Raw genomic sequence first — 22,169 nt, 5'->3', positions numbered from 1 at the left:
TGGACAATATTTGATGTAAGATAGTGCCAGTTATTTGTTTATTGAGTTGCAAGTTCATTCATCTGCTAACATTTTTTCCAGATATAAATTTTACCCAGCGAGAGCTAAGTCCAAACCTTGCATTTTAGTCAGGTCGAGCCAGTATGCAGTTTTCTTCATAGTCAATAGTACAAATGAAAATCACGTTATTGGAGTGTATAAAGTCATAAAATATGGGTGATGTGGCGAACTAATTATGAAAGCTTTATTTTGTTATGTTTTATATGTATATATATAATCTTGTGGATGGAGAGTCAATTGTGCTTGTGGTGATGGTGGGATTACGAGTGTATATATATACTCCGCAGGGACTGTATTATGTGCACAATTACATATATAAATATGATTTATTTTAAGTATGATATTTAGGAGATATATAGTCATAGTGCTGTTAGAGGGTGTTACAATAGTGGCATGAGGACATATACTTCATTCTTTAGTTTATATACTTAAAAAAGGTAAGTAAATCCAACGGCAATAAATATTTATATAAATTAAAAAATTATAAGTATAATTGTAAAAACACTTGGTTTATAATGTGAATAATTGTTTGCATTGTTTGATATATAATTCTATGATAAAAACATTCACAACAATATTAAATTGTTCATTTGGATATAGCGTGAAACAAATTATAAATATATATATATATATAAGAAATAAAATGCCATGTAATAAAAAAAAAATTGACATATACGTGCTCATCATAAGATTTGAATTCAAAAGTACAAAGTGTGATTTGCAAAAAGGATTTTTGTATGAAAATTTTGTACATTCACAAAATTTTAAATTCTATGAAGTATATCGTATCATAAAATAGACATAAAACTTTATAACAAAGAAAATATCACAAATTCTATAACTCGTTAAACGTGGTATTTAATACGTTGTGATATAAATAAGGTTAAATGTGTGTGTGTCAATGTATTTGACAAATATTTAATAGAGTTTGTTGCAAGAACAACAAATCAAAGTATTGCATTACGGTATTGATAATTCAAAATAACTAAATTCAAATAATATATTATTACGGTAATTGAGTTCTGGATTTAAATAAGTTTTGGATGGACTTACACGTGGATCACTGAAAATGCCGTAGAATATAACTTTCGACAAAACGATAATAAACTAGAACAGTATTGGGATGTTATTCAAATGACATTTATTTACTAGTAGTCGTGGGCGGCAAAGTGATTTTGTTACCTATTCCATTCGAAATCATGGGTTTTTCGATACATCATATCCATGCACTTACAATTTATGTCATGGTGTTGATAGGGGCAGGTTTTGGTGGACCCAAGACCTGTCCTACCAACTTCAGGATGAACTTGAGAACTGGTTGCACCTTGTTACAAAATCTATTGGCGCGGCTGACATGGATCTAACCCAGTAAACTTGTTTTTTTTAAGGGTCCTCATCCCTCTACTCAGTGATTGTTGGCGAATATTAATTAAATTAGATTCAGTTAAAACCACATTTTGCTATGAGGAGGCCAACCAAGCAGTCTTTTTTTTGGCGGGTTCATCAGCTGCTTTGACATCACATTTGCAGATCATTTTTAGTTGTAAAATGTGATGCTACTTTTGTATGTTTTAGGCAAACAGTCTCCCCTTTTGTAATGACTTTTGATACGCAATAAAAATCTATTCCTTGTTAAAAAAAAAAAATTGCTAAAAATAAGAAGCAGCACTTGCTATTGGATTTGTATTTTCTCTTATGATATCTGAATGATCTTATGATTTTCTTTTTGGCCAAAAAGGAAAAAAAAGAGTGCCATTTTAAAGTAATATTGGGCAATTTGTAATTTTTGTCCTTTGAATTGGGTCATGAATTGAGTAAAAATACATGGGCAATTTGACATATACCTTAAAAACAAGGTCAATAGGTCGATCGTTGTATGAATCTATATATATAACTAGCCAACTTTAGAATAAAATTCTCAACCCAAGAACATCATTTTATTATTAGGGTTTTCAATTCATCTCCATTCCCGCTTTCTGCCGAGTTGAAGTCCACGGTTGCAGGCATTCAGCGTTTGCATCCATACAGTCATTTGAATTTGTGCGAGAAGGTACATTTGTCTGGAAAAGTAGAAAGTAATGTAGATGTCCTGAATTATTATAATCATTTGAAATGGTTGGAATTTACCCTGTATGATTCGGAGCGGCTGATGTTTAATACGAGTTATTTGAATGATTTGTCTGCACTTGTACCAGTGTATAGAGTCTTGTAGTTCAAGTTCCTAAATTTTATATCTTTAAGGTACAGAAACCCTTGGTAGGGGAGGAGAGGTTAATTTCTCGGCATGCCTGATAATTCCTTTTTGTTTGTCTTTGTTTTCATTTTTGTTAAATTAGTTTTTCAATCCCTTTTAGCTAAAGATGAGCCGGCCGTCCGAGCAACATTCTACTGATCAAAGTACGTTCTTTACTCAATCTTCATGCAAAGATTTTGAATTACTATCTGCATGTTTTCATGGTTGAATCATTGTATCTGATGACCTCACAATTTTGCCTTGAGAAGAAAATGCAACAAAAGGAACTGAAGTTTTTGTTGGTGGGTTGGCCCGGAGCATTTCAGAAGAGAAAATCCATAAGGTCTATTTTTCTCTCTATTTTGTTGATCATATATATGAGCAATGCTGCCAATTTGCAGGTTAATGCATAACATTTTGTGAACTCAAAGAAGCACTAGAAAATGGGTATAGCAAAGACAAGCGAAAAAAAAAGCATCAGACTGTTTTACGTGAACTGTCGATCTTTTGTTCTCTTGTTGGCTATATTACTTTCTTTTGTTCATTGCAATTTATATATTTGGTGATTCAGTTTAACTCCTTAGTGGTTGATACACTGACTATGGAAGGGAAATGGGATTTTGTAGTGGTCATGAGTGATTGAACCTAGAATCACTTAAAAGCAGGGTTCTTCTGGTTTGTCAAGTTAATAAAGAATTTTAATATGCTAGGTCAAAAGATTCGAGCTGCCCTTCAGAGATAACTTTGATGGCTTTGATAAATATACTTGAAGAAGTTAAAAAATATTGAAGAGAATTGAATAGTTTAGAAGATTTATGTCGAATTGACCTTTACAACATACAAACTGTATGAGGAAAATTGATGATTCATGTTCGTTGAATGCATGTGAATCATTCTCAATGAGGTTCAGAAGCCAAGTTGAAAACGGTGGGGAGTTATGGCAACTCTGGTTGCACAAATACACGTGGCATACTTTATCTGGAGAAGTTGCTTTTAATCCATTGGCTAAGAGCTCACTCAAAGCTATTTGTATTTACGCGTGGGTTTCCCAGTCACATTAAATGTTGCTTTTGAACATTTAGTACATCTAGTCTGCCTGTTCTTGCCATTAACTAGGGGAAGTGGATCTCGCCACCCTTCTCCTTCCGGTACAGAAATGCGGTTTCTGCTTGTAGTTTGTGCCCGCCGGTGACTTATTTCCTTTTATTTATGCTCTTTAACTGATGAAACAACTTTTTAGGTATGATCTTTATTCACATATGTTTTTCCTGTGGAAACTTGACTTTCTCAGGTATTCTCTTCTTGTGGTGAAATTATGGAAGTTCGTATGATGAGGGACCGGAATGGCAATTTGAAGGTCAACTTACATAATTCATTTGTTTCATGAAGGAATTCTAACCCCCACGTCCTGAATTCGTGGGAAAATATCATATGCCAAGAAATGAATACTTTCTTCTTATTGTTGTCTCTTTCTTTTATGATTCTTGGCAGGGATTTTGCTTTGTACGTTTTGCGACAAAAGAAGATGCAAACAAAGCTGTGAGGGAAAAATCCGGCATTGTGGTGAGAAATATAACTGGGATTTTGTAACGTTAATGTCTTAGGATTGTTTTCTTCTGGCGGAAATTCTTATTATTGAAAGTTGACCAGCTTCTGAGTTTTCAAGAAACTATTGAATCATGGTGATTTGTTGCTTGGTGCAGTAAGCCTGTTTTTGAAATGATCTTTGGTGGTCTTCCCTTTTCTTTTAATTGCACCTAATCTGTTCCATCCGAATCTTTGATCATTTCACTGAGAACTTCAATGTATCCTGGCTTGAGATGACATAAGGCTGCTTAAGCCTTGGTTGCCTGGGGAGTCTAAGAAAATGCTCAATCTTGGATTGTTGGTAATTCTAGCTCAAAGAAACTTGACAAGCCTAGTTAAGCTGTATTCGAGCCACTTAGTTCTCGTGTATTTTCAGGTCTCATTACATTAGTGCTTGGGGATTGTAGGAGATGAAAAAGAGTTATTCCCAATTATTTTATTCTCAAACTGAGATTATATAAGCTTTAGATGTGCCTATGTCTAGCTGGTAAAGTAATAGTAACTCTTCCTTCTGTCCATCAGTATAAAAATTGAGCCTTTCTTTTACCCGATTTCAGCACAAATTCTGGTTTGTATCTCTAAACCGAATCATGTTGCGTATCCTTTGAAATGAATGCTGAAAAGGATAGCATGTGTGCACTTCGGTAAATTTTCTGTTGTGTTTGGCAGTATTCTTTGACAAAACTTTTCTATTTGCTTATAGTTGTTCAAGAAGTCATCCAGAACCATTTTTTAAACTAATGTACTGTAACTATTAACTGTGTTTTTATTCATTCATAATCATTAAACAATGATTTATGTCATGTTGAACAAAGCTTCTGTAAGAGAACTTGGTAGTTGGTCTTCTTGCTACCAGTTTCCTGCTAGCCGTGCTGGGTTTAGGAGTGGGGGGGGGGGAGACTGGAATTTTGGCTCTCTTTGTTATGGGCAGCTATTTAGCTAGTTTCTATTTGTAAGATCACCTCATCAATGGAATATCTGAATGTCAAAGAGCTAATTAAGATCTCTTATCTTGTCTGTTGAATATGGAGTTGATCTTTCTTACATGTGGAAACTTAAATGCACTTAATTTATATTAAAAGTAATTGATAAAGGCCTTTCTCGGCATATTTGTGAAATATTTTTTGACATTTTCCTCAACCAAGAAATATAAAGCATGTTCTGACCCATTAAAGTTAATTTGTTACAGACATTTAGGACCTGATGACCTGTCGCATTGATATTAACTTCTAATTGTGATGATTTGGAGAATCAAATATTAAATAGCCAATTAAAAACTTGTCTTTTTCTATGCAAAATAAATTTGAAATTCTTTTGGCATTTAATCCACGAAAAGACAGAAGAGATCCAATTTTGAAATGCAGCCCCATTATCCACTATATGAGGGAAAAAATTCTTTATCTAAAGTATAGACAATAGTCAATAGATGAGCTGCGAGGTAAGGGTCTACCGGAATCAAGCTAATTATTTCAAACCGTAAAACCTTCTAGTTGTCTTGCTAAGATTGGGGAGGAGTATGATTCCTACTCCCTTGATTTGCGGTGAGCAGATAAGTTGTCCCTAGAATCCTGAACTTTGTTCGCAGAGTTTTGTTAATCTAGACCATATCATTATGTTTGGTTTTGTTTTTAACTTGTTTTTGGTGATTTTGTGGAGATAGAGAGAGAAAAACAAAGATAAATAAAAATAAGTTAGAGATAGTGTGTATGTTTGGATTTGTTTTTGAAAATAATATAAAATAAGTATGTTATGTTTGATGTTGGGTAGTGGGGAGATAAAAAATACTGTTCATTGTCAAATCATGTCTTTTTTATATATATTTATATATATATAAATATATATATAATTTATTTAGTTGTGAGTGGATTAAAATAAATATTATTTCCTAATTATATATGTATGGAAATGAAAAGAAATAATTTATGTAAATACACTTTTAAAAATAATTAAATGCACTCTAATAATGGATTAACAATATTTTTTGTTAGTTGTTCTATTCGAGGTGATAAATTTAAATACATTATTCAAATAATGTAATATATGAATTAACCGCGTAGAATAGTTATATTATTTTATATTTTTTAAAATTTTTAATTATTTCAATGATGTAGAAAATATTACGTATAAAATATTAAATAGTTAAAATAAAATATATTTGTATTTAAAAATTAAATACTAAAAAACAAGACAAAATACTTAGAAACAAGACAAAAATATGGCAAAATAAGCAATGGCAAACATTGCTTCGGTTTTGGGCCATCTCTGAGATGGCCCAAAACCGAAGCCAAACATAAGGTATGGGTCTGTATTTTCTTAATTCCATTAATGAAAAATGTCAACCCTACCTTTTTGTTTATCCCTCCATGCTTTTTTGTTTATCCCACAGCTGTGTTAACATTTTTCAGCTAGATGGAAAGAAGATTGGTGTTCTCCCGGCAAGCGAGCAGGATACTTTATACTTCGGAAACCTTAACAAAGGTTTGTTTTCTCGATGTTGATTATGTTATAGAATAACTCTATGCATGTGCCACATATTTGGCCTTTTAGGTTAATTCATAAGTTCTTTGTTTGCTATTAAAAACTGAAACCAAATATTCCTCTGGTTAGGGAGCTGGCGTAATATCTGTACAGTTAATGTTTATAATGCTATGTTATGAGTATTCCTTAACACAATAGCACCTACCCTTTTTGTAATGCTTGATGTAGTTGAAATAGTTGTCTGCCTCTATTATGTCTTCTGTGAGTTTGATGACTGTACGTTGTGTAGTTTGCATGTTACTACCAGGACTGAGTATACTAAAATTCATCACCCTTAAATTTTATGTTGTATTTTTCCCCTCTTTTGCAAATTCCCCTTCTTTTTTTTCTTTTTTATCTTATTGATCGGTTCATTTCAAGTCTAATTATTCAAGTACTTTTACATTATTTTATTTCCTTTCTCTTCGATTACCTTTTTCTCATAGTTTTTCTTATCTGTTTCAGTCTCCTTTCCCTCTCCCTCTCCCTCTCCCTCTCACTCGCTTGCTCTTTCTGCCTCCCCTGCTGTCCCCATTCATCCATGTTTTCTCCTGTTATGTGACCTGTTTATTATTGTCCTACATGCATGACTTTGATTTCTTCCCTCCCACAGCTTGGAGTGCCGAAGAATTTGAAAGAATTGTGCTGCAGGTATTATATTTAATTTTATTTTTTTGTTGGAGGAGTTTGTCTAGCTCATAACAAAGTTCCATCATAAATACCTCATCATCTGTCTGTTGTCTGTCTGCCTAATTCTTTCTCCTGTTCTGTAGGTTTTCCCGGACATTGAATCCGTTGATCTTGTAATGCTTAAAGACGCCCCTCCAGGTCAAAAGCACCGGAACCGTGGTTTTGCCTTTGTGAAATTCCGCTCCCATGCTGTGAGTTTTCTTTTGCATTTCTTATTTGTTCAGTTAAAGGTCTTGAACAACCATTCTTCCTAAGCTTGTAGTGTGAAATTAAGTTGATTCTCCTGTTGCATCTGAAATCATACAGGACAAAAGACCAGGTTCGTGGTTCTGATTCTCTGTTCCAGCATCAGTTATTCACCCTTTGTTACTAGAAATCCTAATACACACTAGATGCTTGCCTAATGGATTGGAATAATAAGGCCCCTAACAGTTGTGTGATACAAAATCAAAATTTAAATGAAGCTCTTATTGTTTATGAAACTGGAAACTTATATTGCGAGTAGATTCCTTAATAATATATCCTCTACGGATGAAAATGTGTTAACTCAACAAATTTAGAGAAGACTTTTCAGCTGTTCCATATGTCAGGCATGTCTAAACTTCCATCTTAAAGTTTTGTGTTCTGATCATTCTCAGTGTCTAAACTATATCCAAATAATTAGTTGCATCAAGTGCAACGGAAACATTAAATCAACATACTTTTTATGGGTGATAATTTGCAAAACAATCCACTTTCTCTCTGATCGCTCTCTTCCCCTTCCCTACTGTGATGGATCATACATCAATTTATAAACAGGTTTATGCAAGCTCTGTCATTTTAACTTATCATGCCAGTGAAAATTGAATCATTTGATTCATTTCTCTTCTGTTTCAATGCCCTATTCCTATTCTCATCTTCCCTCATTTAATTCTATTACTGTTTTCGGCATTTAATAGCCTATTTTCCCTCTTGTACAAATCATTGAGAGGACACGGCATACCTTCCTGTCCAGGCACTGTGCGAGGTTCTATATAATGTCCATCCATCATGTCATATTGACGTTTTTGAGTTTTTTCTGTTTCCTCCCATTTTCCTTGTAAAGCTATTTTAATCCAATGTATTGATCTGCGGTTGAGTTTGATAGGAATGTCCAGTACTTCTTATAGATATATTCATTCACACTTCTCATTTATTTCATCCTAGAATATCCCGAATCTCCAATTTACATGCTTGGAAAACATAAAATCAAGAGAAATTTATTTGTTAAAGATTCTACATCATTCGAAACAATATTTCAATAAGTGAAGGCCTTGTTTGGTTGGTGTAATTATGATAGGATTTCCTATCATGCATATACACTAGTTTGGCTGAATTGATTGGAACCTGGTGTAAAAACTAGTCCAGGTCTTATGGATCGTCATATGAAGGATAGTGAATGCCACCTCCACACTATTCAAGTGATAATGTCACTAGGGATAATTTTATGTTTGGATTAAAATGCCATAAACTTTACACATGAAGACAAAATGCATTAATGTCTTTTGACCACTCTTTTCTTGTTTTGATTTTCAAGCAATTATACAGAACATGATTGTGATTTTCTTTTTTATGAGGTACATGAATTTGTTAACCCACAACTTTATATGATTGTTCAAAGTGGCATTACGTGAAAATTAAATAAGATTAGGCGTTTTTGCTTATTTGAATTTGAACCAGGAATAATAAAAATATTATTGTAAACATTGTTTTAAAATATGTTAATTCAATAAATGATGAGAGCATTTATATCTTTTGTAACAATTCACATATTGCATGGTTTAAACGGAATTAACTTTAAAAATGTTAGTCTTATTGGTCTTTTACATGTTATCATGTTACATGATCCATTCAACCAAATTCAATTAAAAACAAGGCTGGATTGCCACGTGGGATATCAAGCTGTACAATATATCCTACCAAAATGAGGATTATGTATCAAGGGATTAGTTATCATTCCATTTTCTATCCCATTCAATGTGATCATGTTTGATCTCATCATTCTAGCCGAACATGGTCAAAGTATAATTGTAAATTTTGTGTTATAGAACTTACTATCATGCTACTCCAAGCCTTTGTGAGCTTTTTCTAGAACTGCATTAATTATATTTTCAGTGCCCCTCATTATTTGGTTGAAGATAATCATCACAAAAGAATTTACTTTCATGTTTTCTGTTTTGCTTGAAGTTATCTTATGGTATTTTGCCTATTCATTTTGATTTTTTTTTCCTAGAATCTCAAATCTTGTAATTATCACTGTTGATTACATCTATAAAATCTTCATATTCTTTCCTTGAAGTTTTCACTACTCAAATGACCATTGTTTTTGAAGCATTAATTTTGTTCTTCTAGTTTGCCGTGTCTTTGTTCTACAAAGGGTCGAGCAATTTGATCCAAACTCTAACAGTATAAAGTCAAAACATTATAGTATTCCTTGTTTTCTAGATACTTTTTTGCGGATAGAATATAGTTAAACTTGAAAAAATTCTTAAAATTGCACTACCATATACCTAGAGAATACATATTTGCAGAAAGTGTTGGAGATTACTCCTTTGATAGAAGAATCATATGCCTTCTTTCAGTTAGTTTATTTTAAACTTCTCGTGTTCTTGCTGCCCGAAAGGCTGTGTAGTGTTTACTTAAGATTCAGCTGATGTCTATAGTGGAGTTGACATCTTGATTGGTGTCTTGTCCTGGCTCTCTCTCTCCCTACCTTATAGTAGTGGTCGTAGTGGATAAATTTGGCAACTAAACTTCAAGAAACCCAGAAGCTTGATAATAACTCCCAACAACTTAATTGAAAAATGTTAATACTTGCGCCTGTGATATATATAATAATTATTGACAAATCAGCTTGCATCCTTGCCCGATCTTCTGTTACCCTTCCATATGCAATCTTTCACCAAGTCTATAATTCTTCTAGTTCACACAGAGGCTCTAAAAGAGAAACTTAACCCTTTTCTAGCACAAAATTGAACCTACCTACTTCAAAATTCTCGATCACAGGCTGCTTCACGTGCTCAACGGGTAGGCTCTCAACCAGATTTTCGTCTTGGCAATTTGCACCCAGCTGTTCAGTGGGCAGAAGAGGAACCTGAAATTGATCCAAAAGAACTTGCTAAGGTTCACCATCATATTTTTTTAAATCTTAAGCTTTCTAAAGAATATTGCTTTATTTTTTACGTTTCTTGTTTATTTTCAGATAAAAATAGCTTTTGTCCGGAACCTGCCTGTTGATGCAGAGGAGAACTACTTAAAAGAATTGTTTGAGTCTTTTGGCAAGGTCTACATATGTTGATTCTGGCTTCAGCTTTCTTGTGTATTATATCCTATTTCAACTTGTTATGAATGATGAATCCATCTTTGGATCTTCCAGGTGGAGAAAGTAGTGGTGTCCAAAAAAGGAAGCTTCCCGGTTGGGTTTGTTCATTTTGCTGAAAGATTGGTAAGTTGGTTTTCATTTATTCATATTGGTGATGGTATATTCATTCGTAACTGTGCTTATTTGTCTCGACTGATTGATGAGTTGCTGCCAGTTACTGGTTATTTGTTATTCCACTGTAGATGTTTTGCTTTTTTTCTTGTTCTTTTTACCCTTGATATATAAGGTCTGACTTAGGACCTAATTCTGATTAGCAGGGAAATATTCTTCCAATGCCTTACCCTATTATTTGAATGAACGCAAGCCCAGGCATATGGTTGAACATAGAAAACAAGTGCTTTAGTATTTAATTTCTGATATCTGTTTCGTGACTCCTACTCAAGTATGCATGGTCATATACATGATACACCCAAATGGATAAGCTTTAGTCTCAAGGTTCTTATTGCATTCAAATAATTTAGACAGTTCTGGTATTTCTGGTATCTGGCCCCACCCTATTTCTTTTATGGACCTTCCTTATCCTATCCCCATTCCTTCTTTATTTTTAATACTTTCACATCTCATCATCAACCCTCTCGATGCCTTGGTGGAGGCAGAAAGGGATATAGAACGCAAATGTACATCTTCGCGAATGATGGACCACAGGTGTGTATGATATTTCTAAAATGGAAGCCCTTTTTGGGGTTTGGGTTACTTCACATGATAGTGAACCCATTTTACAATAGTTAATTCAATGGCCAATCCATAATCAATCACTTAGCTCCTACTACCAAATCTGTTTCTACTTTCCCTCCTTGTCTTCCTGCTGGGGTAAGGGGAAGCGAATGCGCCAGGTGATTCAAAAATCAACAAATTATAAAATTGTCAGCAGCTTCCCTCGCATATTTATTCAATTTAGGAAGTTTGTTTTTTCTGTTTATGTGTCATATATCCACAGATATAGTTGATATAGGAGTGTGCGTGCACCTGTAAGTAACCTAGATCTTTAAAAAGCAATAGCTTTGAATTAAGTTAATTGAGATCCATGGAGTGAAAACTCTCAATTTCACCGCAAATAACTAACTTTAGAACTATGTACTCAGACATGAAACTTTGTGGTTGCAGCAATGCTTATGAAGTTGTTGTACTAGTTGTGTGCCATATCAAACTGTCTTCATCTTATCTGTCCTGCCCTGCCTTTTATTCTTGCTGGGTGTCATTTGGGGTATGGATGTGCGTCGGTTATGATGATATAAGATATGCTTTGGGGCAATTGTCTTTTTACTTAAAATATTATCAGTTGTCTGCTTTGTTATGGGAAGGTGAATGTAGTATGTTGATTTGATAAAAACAGATTGGGTGCTGCAAATTGCAATCTGATAACTGCACAGGGACGTCCGGCCATTTCCTGATGCACGGACCACATTCTATATCCAAGTTAAAGAATATATATAAACTGAAATAATTTTAAGTGATGAATATATATAAACTGAAATAATTTTAAGTGATGACAAGCCAGCTACCATCTTTTGACTGAAGTACGTGTCAACCGTATGTGTGTTTGTTTGGCCATGATTTATCTCATTATATCCTTATGGTGTCATATTTTACTTAATATCATGAACCTGCTACTTATCTAATTTGTTGTGTAGGTAGGTTACGGGGGAATTGTGGGAGTTTTCTTAGTATGCTATTTTCTTTTATTTATTTATTTTCTGCTTGAGTTATGACTTGTTTTATGCCTTTTTATTGTAATCATGAACGTAGTTTAGTTTGGACCTTTTGATGAAATCTTATTGATATTTTTGACATTCCAACTTCACTGTCTTGTTGGGTGGTTCCTTCTTCTGAGTTCTCTTAATTCTTGGTGTAGGATCTTGAAAGAGCTATCAAGGAACTGAACGAGAAAACAGTTCAAGGACCTAATGGAGCTCCATTGTATAAACTCCAGGTACTAGTATTGCACTAGAATCATTTATGTTTGTAGTCTGGTAACTGACATTTGTTCCTTTTCAGAATCTAGTCTTCTGTGGTAAATATAGTATGAGGCAAACATAACTTATTTTGACAGAGTCTTTGACGGACTTACATGTGAGATTATTGTCTGCAAATAGGTTGAAGTAGCACGGCCGATGGATAGAAGCAGGAAACGAATTCGTGAGGATTCGGAAAATTCCTCAGTTCAAGCTCATTTCAAACTTCGGAAGGAGGAACCATCACTTACTTTGTCCATTAGGGATAGTTCCCATGTCCAAAAGGTAACTTCATTCCTAAAACCATATTTTCTGTTAACTGGGTTTTCTGTTTTTCAAGTATTATGCCCCAACAATTGGAATTATTAAAAGCAGCTTATAAGACGGCTTGAGAAACTCAAGTTGGAAGCAAAACTCTGCAAAAACTTGGCCTGATAGAGAATGTAGATGAGGAAAAATAATGAATATATAGACTGAGTAAATATATAATGTCTTTTTGGTAGTTGAGACTCACAAGCACTCCTTTTCACCATGTTCCCCATTGTGAGTCACACTTTTCTCTGTTAATGACATCCATTTGTTTGCTTGTTTTTCGTTATTTCCTCTATGCTCAAATAGGGTTAACTAGAAACATTAGTTGCACTTAATATCTGTCTTTCCTCTTATTTTGACATCATATATTTATAACTGAATCTTTTTTGGATCAGGGGTTTTATAATGTCTTCTGTTTAGTCAAGTTTTTTTATTATCTGATCACATGTTTACTTTGCCTTATAGGAACTGGAATCAGCTGACCCTTATGAGGATGCCGTCATATCATTGCCTGTAGCTGTTAAAGAGCGCTTACTTGGAATCCTTAGGCTTGGGATTGCTACTCGATTTGATGTAAGTTTTAAACTTGATACCAAGAATTGGTGCTTGGTAATGGAATTTGAAACTGGACCCCTAATCATGGCATCTCAGTGTAGAACGGATATTATGTCCAGTGGATTGCTTCCAGTTTAATTGTGTTTATATTTCTCATGCAAAATCCTCTGAAATTTACACAGTATTTTTTTTGTTTGTTGACAGATTGATATCAGAAGTTTACGCAGTCTCAAGGAATTACCAGAGTCTATTGCTATATCTGTCCTTGACCAGGTTTTAGCAGATATATACTATATTATCTTGGATGTGTGTATTCTTCGATGGAAGAAAATGTACTAAAATGGTGTTGACTAACTATCACCATTCTATTTTTGCTTGATCCTTGTTTGTAGTTCATGTTATGTGGAGCCGGTTTGCAAAATAAGGGAGAATATCTTGCTGGACTAATTTCTAAAGTATGTAACTGACCTGTATGGCAAGTGTGTGACTGGCTTTAGTTTTGCTGCTGTCAATTTTCATTAAGCCATTTTTGTCCAATGTAGCACCTAGTTGATAAAGTGGGACAGACTCCGAGCTTAGTCAGTTTGTCAAAAGTTGCGGATACTACTAGGAGTGAGCCCAGTTCATTCATCTTTTGGCATCAAATGTCTCCCTCTGCTTGTGGGCCTTTTACTTCTCATGCACATTCAAGCTCTGCAAGGTTTGTCTAGTTGATATGAACTCTCATTGACTGATCTTAGACAGATCAATAACATTTTCTTGCCTTTTAACTGTGGAGATGTAATCAAGGTCGTCTTTATAAGCTGTATATATAGTGTCCTGTGTTGCAATATGTGCAAGAAATATCATTTTGCAGTTGATCTCTTGCAGGTCTGACATTCATGCATCAAACTATTCAGCAGTGGACCAAGATTTTCCTTTATCAAGTCGAACACAGATAGGAAGAGTGGATGAGAAAGGTCCAGAGTTTCTTTTACCAAATCGATCGTTCTTTGGGTCCCAGAGTGTCCAGATTCCTAGACTAGGAACATTGGAGGCAAGAGGTCATTCTGCCCTTAAGGCAACCCCAGGCGAATCGATATCCTATGGATCCCAGAGCATCCAGATTCCTAGAATAGGAACATTGGAGGCAAGCACCCATTCTCCCCTTGAGGCAACCCCAGGGCAATCTATATCCTATGGAAGAGTTGGACTAAGAGCTGAGGAAAGGCTTCGATCTCATGTCCAAGAAGGACCTGGATCATCTACATCTTATGCTAGACTTGGTTCCACAGGTGGACTAAGCGCTGAGGAAAGGCTTCTGTCTCATGTGCAAGAAGGATTCAGTTCACCTGTATCTTATGCTAGACTTGGTTACATAGGTGGACTAAGAGCTGAGGAAAGGCTTCCGTCTCATGTGCAAGAAGGACCCAGTTCATCTGCATCTTATGCTAGACTTGGTTCCATAGGTGGACTAAGAGCTGAGGAAAGGCTTCTGTCTCACGTGCAAGAAGGACCCAGTTCTTCTGCATCTTACGTTAGACTTGGTTCCATAGGTGGACTAAGAGCTGAGGAAAGGCTTCTATCTCATGTCCAAGAAGGACCCAGTTCATCTACATCTTATGCTGGAGCAGGTATAGGTTTGAGTCCCAACATTTCAGTTGTCGGTGGTCGCCAAGCACCTCGACCTCAAATTAGGTTTGATCCTTTCACTGGTGAGCCGTACAAATTTGATCCATTCACTGGTGAACCAATTCGTCCAGCAAACGCGACGCGCCAATTCTGATTCTTCTATGTTAATGTGGGGTTCTGTATTGATTTCTCTGTTCTCTGGATGTAATCAAGCAGGGTTTAGAAATATTCATACTGTAACATTATTATGTTATTTTTTTTCTGTAATCGTTATTATGTTGAAACCACAGTAGCTTGCTTATAAAAGAAAAAAACCACAGGACCTTTATCCATATCATTTGTTTTTTTATATTTTTATTTGTGGTACAATTAACCTTATTGAATTATGCTAGTGTAGTTTGTTACGGAACTGCCCTATGTACAAGTAAATTGACAAAAAGGGCATATCAATGCTTTTCGAGGCTAATATCCACGAAAAGAACTCATGCAGACATTAAAGGAGGGATTATTCGCGAGGTTTCATCTCATCTAAGTGAGAATACAAGATGAAATAAGTTTGATTGAGATTAGGGTTTTCTTTTAGTATATGATTGACTGTGAAGTAAAATTATAACAATGAAAGTTGATGCTGGGTGTGAAAAGTGTTGATTAAGATAGAAAACCTAATGATTGTGGTAAAAAATGTTAGTTAAATAACAAAATGAAAAGATTATAAGTTATGTGATATGTTTCTTTAGAGCATGAAATGTGTTCGAAATTTATTTCTCACAAACACACACGTGAACGAAAAAATTCCACAAGCGATGCATCCCTAAATAACTAACATTACTCTTGGAAACCTTAAAAACGAGAGAAACTCCCATTGTAGCCTGAAGAAAGATGTGAGCCTAACTTCAATCAATCTGTGGCGCTGGCCGTCATTAACAGCATGACTAAATATCTGCTATATCATAGATTCCGTTCTCCCTCACGTTGTTAGAGCATTCATGACTCTACAGATTAAGACCAGATAAATGAACATTACATAAGTACTGCACAACGGGAACCACAAAGGTCATTTTCCCGACGTAAAGCATTGTACTAGTACAGATGGGAAAGCCATTCTGTTATACACAATCCAAAGAAAATCACAAAAGGAAAACATTTCTATCAGAGCTTAATGCCAAATTTGCACAATTATTCATGGAAACAAATCGAAGAACTATCCATAATATTGACACAGAGAGAATATACATAAAAGTTCTGTTCTAAATGAGAGCTACACCAAATAGGTAACCTTGGCCATTTGGCAGAAACTGATTCCCACGTTTGACATGGGTTGATACTTCACTTCCAATCAAGCATGTCAAGGAGCCACAAAACCTGGTCCTCCGAGTTGGCAGCATCACAGAAATCCAATTCAATCCCGAACACATCAATGACCCCCTCATTACCATGGTCCATAAAAAGCAAGGAGATCCACGCCCTTATACCAGACACAAAAGGGTGTGCAGGTGAAAAGTCAAGGTAGTCAAATGCCAGGGCCCGATATGTGGAGCGATCTATATAATCAAAAACAGATTTGTTTATTATGCAAGCAACTTTTTTGGAATCCTTTCGACCTACAAGCACAGAGACGCTAACAGTCTGGCCCAGAGGAATATTAAACCTTGGTTGCATAGGCAATGTCATCTTGTAATCAGGACTTGCCAAGTGAAACCTAAGAACGTCACAAATTCCAGTTGGCGGAGTCCAAGTTCCCTTCTTAAGAACAGGCCCCGGCACCACTTCTGAAAACATCAGCTTTTCTTCAGTCCAAATGTCGATGTAAAACTCCAAATCATTGAAGGATAGCCTTGGTGGAAGAAGGGTTCTAGTCTGTTGGCGTTTATAGAAGGTTTTAAATAGTTTCTGATAAGACAAAGTGGGAGGGGAAGGCTGCTTGCAAATTGATGGCCATTTCTTTGCACATAAGCATTTCCAAAAGTAATCATCTTGAGCAATCTCTAGCCACTGCTTACAGACTAACATACATGTTGCCAGGTCTCTGCCTTCTAGATGAGGGAAAACAGCCTTCAAAATTTCCTCGCATGACATCTTCACAGCATATTATACACTTCAAATGGCAAAAATCTTAAATTCAACAACTTTGGCAGCAGTATATGGTTTACGGGTAATTAATTCATATTGGTTCCTGAAAACAATAAGACAATTGAATGTCAGATGCCATACATATATAGAGTGGTTTACTATGTGAATCCCCTAATATGTAGCATGTATAACCATAACTAAATGAAACCTACTGATCTATTCTTGAGAACAAGATTAGAAAAGATTATGATTTGTATTTCACATTTTTTAGGATTACAGAAGCACAGAAAAGATCTTAAAATCCTAATTACAGCACTGCGTACTAGGTTCCAACATCTCAAGCACCACTAATACAACAATATCTTCATCAACATATCAAACCACACACTTCAACAAAGACGTATCATGACCTATAACTCCCCTTTATTAAGTTCTCTTACCATGCAATCCGAGTATATATACTTCCATTTCAGATATTAACACACCATCAGAATTGCAAGAAGATGACAATTTGAAGATCAACTCATGCAACACAAAAGATTCAGATCACACCCAAATCATGCCAAAACAACACACTTGACTAACAATTTTATATCACACGCCAAAAACTTCTTTACAACAAAAGCCCAAATTAGAATAACACAACAAAAACATTCACTCTAAAACAACTAGAACGAGCAAAAAAGGTAAATCTAAGAGCAAATCTCCAGAAAAAGGGGGGAAAATCAGACAAACAAACCAACCCAGCCAAATGATTTCTCCGTAACTACAGAACAAAAGATACAATAAAATACTAATCAATCCATCGTCACATCATCCAGTCAATACGAAAACAGAAAGACAAAAAACCTATCAAAACTAAAACCCAAAAACCAATTGCTTAAGAAAACGAATCAAACCCTAATGAGTACTAAAATTAAATTCCCAGAAAAGGTAAAAATTATAAAAAAAAAAAAAATGTATACCATTCAGGAATCAATGAAAATTAATTCAGTGGAAAAGAAGAAAGAAGAGAATATATACAGAACCTTGAGTCCGGGGATCATACGTTGCTGATTAGTCGACAAAGAAGAAAAAATCTACAAAAGAAAATTAAGATGAGAGAGAAAGCGAGCGAGGTGCTGGAATTCGCTGTGACGCGATACATTAAATCATGATTTGGATGAGGTTTCTGTGGGTCCCATGTTCCCAACAACCCTTTCTTTAAAAAAAAATTTAAAATATGTGGAAATTGACATAAGCTTTTGACAATTGTTATAGGAATAGCAATAGGACAAATATTTCAATTATTAAAAAAAAAAAAAAAGTATTAGGACAAAGCATTAATTAGTGGCCCATTAATTAAAAGTATAAATTTTCTATTAGAATCCTATGAAAATACAATAGTGTAATTTTTCTTATTCAAAGTTCCAATAATACCCCCACATTTTTCTTTTCATGAAAGGAATTGAGTTTTCTTACATATATATATATATATATATTTAATTTTGGTAGACAAAACTAAAATATATCAATCCGTATGTCCGTAAGAAAGAGTTGCACTTAAGTCATGTTTACGAATTAGTGTCTCTATAGCTGAATTATTGTCTTTTAAAATAAATATCTGATTATATGAATCGTTGGTGTAACAATGTTCAATGTTCTGAACCACCATAATTGATGGTAAATATACTTATAATATCAATTAATAAGCACAAACTTTTTATATTGAGGGGTATAATTATATTTGTAGTGGAAATAAAATTATTTGAATGGTCTTTTGAAAAGCAATGATGACACAATTTGTGCATCAATTAATTGTTTATGGTCATATTCAAGAAATAATAATCATATTCATTGACTTTCTAATTTTTCATCTTTATAAAATTAAATGGACTTAATTTATTGACATCTACTTCATTCATAGATTCTTGACTTTTGAGTATTAGCACAAGACATGAAAAAAATTAAAAATAAATAAATAATGATGCCAACCTTCACAACCCTTTTTCTTTTCTTTTTTTTTTTTTCATACTAGTCAGTTGTAGTACGTTGTTTCTATATAAATATGATAAATATTTTTTATATTTTAAAATTTATTATAAATAAAAATCAAATTTAAAAAATATATATATTTGGAATATTATCAACACAATAAAAAATTAGTATAGCAGAAATGTAAATGTAATAAATTATATATAAAGTTGCAAGTTAAGGAATAGTGAAAATTGAGAATGTGCGAAAATAAAAGTAAACATTAAATTATTTAATAAAAATAACTTAATGTGTACAATTTTATCAATAATTTGTAGAAGTGAGAAAATTAATTTAATGTAAATAATTCAAAAATAAAAACTAAACAAAAAAAAAACTATTTTCGAGTTATTTTGAACGCAATCCGCTGCCATCAATGTAGGAGATCTCAAACAAAGAGAAAAAGGCGAGTGAAAGTGTCATCTTTGGGCTCTCTCTCCGTAATATATGCAAATGGGCTATGATGAACCAAATAGTCGGCCCAGATTGTGAAACCTCTGATGGCCCATCATTCTTATTGAAGATGGGCTAAACCTTTTTCCTGGTGACCTAAATTTTCAGTTAAATAAATATTCGATGAGATCATATGTTTACAAGAATTGACCACTCTGAAATTATTTAAATATCTTGCACTAAAATATGGAGGATTTTCCCCATTTAATGAAATTTAAGACTGGAAAAATGAAATGATAATATTAATCATTATGAAATTGAAAAAAATATAAGAATTTTAAATCTTTTTATGCAAATGCAATCTCAAATTAATTAGGAGAGGGAAAAGAAACGAGGAAAGTGCACGAGGAGGGAGATGAATCGTGAAATTTTAATTTAGATTTGATTTGATTGAATTTAAACTAATTAAATAGCAAGTGCATTGTATTTGCGCACGATTCAAGAAAAATGATCAATTTTATAATAAGTACAATATACTTACCTGATTCCAACAATAATTTTTCAAGATGAACATGGCATGTGGACTCAATTACACATGGTATGGTATGGTGGCAGTCCTGTCTGTTTCATTCAGATATCATGTGAAAATTACTACTCTCTCTACTCCACATATACATAGTATACATATTTTCTATTTATTATTTTATTTGGGCAAGGATGAAAATTCCTTGGTCCGCCCTGCTCCTGCTGCCTGCTGCCTGCTGCCTGCTGGCAGCTGCGTGCTCTCACTCGACTCACCCTCTGCTCTGCTCTGCTGGCCCTGCCTGTTGCACACTGAGACAGTGACGCTTTTGTCATCGAAAACGGGAACACGCTTCTAAGTTCTACCCTCCCTCCCCCCTTCACAACTCTTAACTGTGACTCTGAGAAATCTGAATCCAAAACAAAATAGAATTACACCATTTTCAACACACACAAAAACATACATACATGTGTGTGTGTGTGACAGACAGAGAGAGAGAGAGAGAGATGAGGAATTGAAGATTTGAAGATATTGGGGAAGAATATGAGAAGATTGCTGATACTAAATCTCTACTTGGTGGTCTATATATAATTATATATATATATATAGCAGAAGCATACATTTCTCGCCATCAAAACTAATTAACTAAATCTGTACTAATTACCTACATAAACAAAAAATATCAATAGAAATCACAACAATCTTCATCTTCTTCTTCTCCATTTGCCTGGTTGGGTGAGTATTTTCCTTTTATACCGCATCTGGATTGTGTTGAGGTTGAGCCCCGTAGAAATCCACCAGTTTCTGCAGAACAAGAACCTGAGTTTTCAGAAGCACGATGTAGTCCGCGGTTTCTTTAAACAGCTGCTCCGCCTTTATCTCTGCGTCTTGCGACGGAATGAGGCTGCGGAGTGCCTCCAACTTCTCGGAAACCGACGACGCCGCGCCGCCCCCAATGCACGCTTCAGCTGGCCTTCTCTTGGAGTTTGATGATCTTCTCCTCAGCCTTCTAAGAGCGGTGGGCCCTGAGGCTCTTGGCTTTGAACCCATTCCGGCGGCGGCGGAGGAGGAGGAGAGTTGGTGGAGGAGGGAATACGGGGTGACGGTGTAACGGATGATTCACAGGAATGGCGTTATGAGGGGTATAAGTAAGAGGGGTACGGACTAGTGCCCACTAGTTTGTGGAGGAACTACGACTTTGCCATTTCTCGCTTTTCCAAATATCTAAAAATTTCAAATAAATTAACTCTTCCTGTTTTTTTTTTTTAATTGATACATCATTAATTATTAATAGTATAATTTGGAGTTTCGTTTGTATTCATTTATTATAATTCATAAATTTTCAAGCTTTCATATTTATTATATTATAAATATTTTTTAAGCGTAACTAAATAATTAATTATTATACCATATGAAATAATCCGATCTTTTGATTTATTGCTTATCTATCATTTACATTTTCGAATCAAGGGAGTATTAATTCTAATTCATAGTAAACAATATTTATTATTAATCGAGATCGCATATTCTTTTGAACTAATTATCTAGAACTAACGGTAAATTTAATAAACATATTCGATACAAGTACCCATGATATGGAAAACGCTTATAGAATTATAGGTTTATCAAAATTGGAATATGCCATTTTTGGATATTCTCCATTCACGTTCATTATTCGTTGTGTTTCAATAGAGTACGATTTATCTGAATTTATTTTTTTTTACGAAGATATCGGAATATTCACAAGTATGTTTTAGATCAGATTTTCCGATCTTGGTTACACTATATTTCTATTGTCATATCACTAAAGTCGTCTTTATTTTGAGTTATTAATTGGGATATGAAATTGAGGAGGATTATGCTATTGGGGATGAGGGGAACCGGATTTGGAACTAGGGCAGGCAAAAGATATTTTTGATGTTTGTAGGGGTGTTTATGTAACATCGAGTGCAGAAGACGACACGATTTTCGTATCTCACTTGAAAAATGGTTATAGCGGGAAGAGGGCACATCTTGCGAGCAATGCGAGATTTTACAGAGAGAAAGCCTGCCATCTGCAATGGCGCATGTGAGACTCCTGTACTGTACCCCTCCCTCTAACCTATTATTCCCAAAATACCCCTGCACAATCAATACTTGTACACCATTTGCCAACCCTTTTCACAATCAAAATCCAAGTTGGAAAACTGTTTTGCAGTTGCACTTTTTCATGCAAATTTCTCCAGCCAGATTGCATCCCTAGAATCAATGCCA

General features: G+C 34.7%; 2 protein-coding genes across 4 annotated transcripts; one reads left to right on the top strand and one right to left on the bottom strand.

The window, feature by feature from the left end:
• The first annotated feature begins 1,714 nt into the window (after positions 1-1,714).
• On the top strand, positions 1,715-15,249 carry LOC105177319 (uncharacterized). Of its 2 annotated transcripts, none has more exons than XM_011100435.3 (18): positions 1,715-2,110; positions 2,415-2,457; positions 2,563-2,636; positions 3,585-3,650; positions 3,785-3,856; positions 6,286-6,358; positions 7,011-7,048; positions 7,171-7,278; positions 10,112-10,228; positions 10,308-10,388; positions 10,482-10,550; positions 12,340-12,417; positions 12,581-12,724; positions 13,217-13,324; positions 13,511-13,579; positions 13,699-13,761; positions 13,849-14,006; positions 14,177-15,249. In XM_011100435.3, the coding sequence occupies exons 2-18, from the start codon at positions 2,421-2,423 to the stop codon at positions 15,069-15,071; spliced, it is 2,250 nt and encodes a 749-aa protein (XP_011098737.1). In that variant the 5' UTR covers positions 1,715-2,110; positions 2,415-2,420; the 3' UTR covers positions 15,072-15,249. The 2 variants fall into 2 exon arrangements, with proteins under 2 accessions (XP_011098737.1, XP_011098736.1); XM_011100434.3 differs by having other exon boundaries at positions 2,397-2,457.
• Positions 15,250-16,039: 790 nt separating this feature from the next.
• On the bottom strand, positions 16,040-18,159 carry LOC105177320 (F-box family protein). 2 transcript variants are annotated; one of them, XM_011100436.3, is made up of 2 exons: positions 18,016-18,159; positions 16,040-17,090 (listed from the first exon to the last, which is right to left on the bottom strand). In XM_011100436.3, exon 2 carries the CDS (start codon positions 16,991-16,993, stop codon positions 16,244-16,246), a length of 750 nt encoding a protein of 249 aa, XP_011098738.1. In that variant the 5' UTR covers positions 16,994-17,090; positions 18,016-18,159; the 3' UTR covers positions 16,040-16,243. The 2 variants fall into 2 exon arrangements, with proteins under 2 accessions (XP_011098738.1, XP_011098739.1); XM_011100437.3 differs by having other exon boundaries at positions 17,953-18,031.
• Positions 18,160-22,169: the final 4,010 nt, after the last annotated feature.

Source organism: Sesamum indicum, linkage group LG9 (assembly GCF_026168435.1).
Source record: "Sesamum indicum cultivar Baizhima isolate 11 linkage group LG9, ASM2616843v1, whole genome shotgun sequence".
NCBI classification, from domain to species: Eukaryota; Viridiplantae; Streptophyta; class Magnoliopsida; order Lamiales; family Pedaliaceae; genus Sesamum; species Sesamum indicum.
This window is presented reverse-complemented; position numbering and strand designations above follow the sequence as displayed.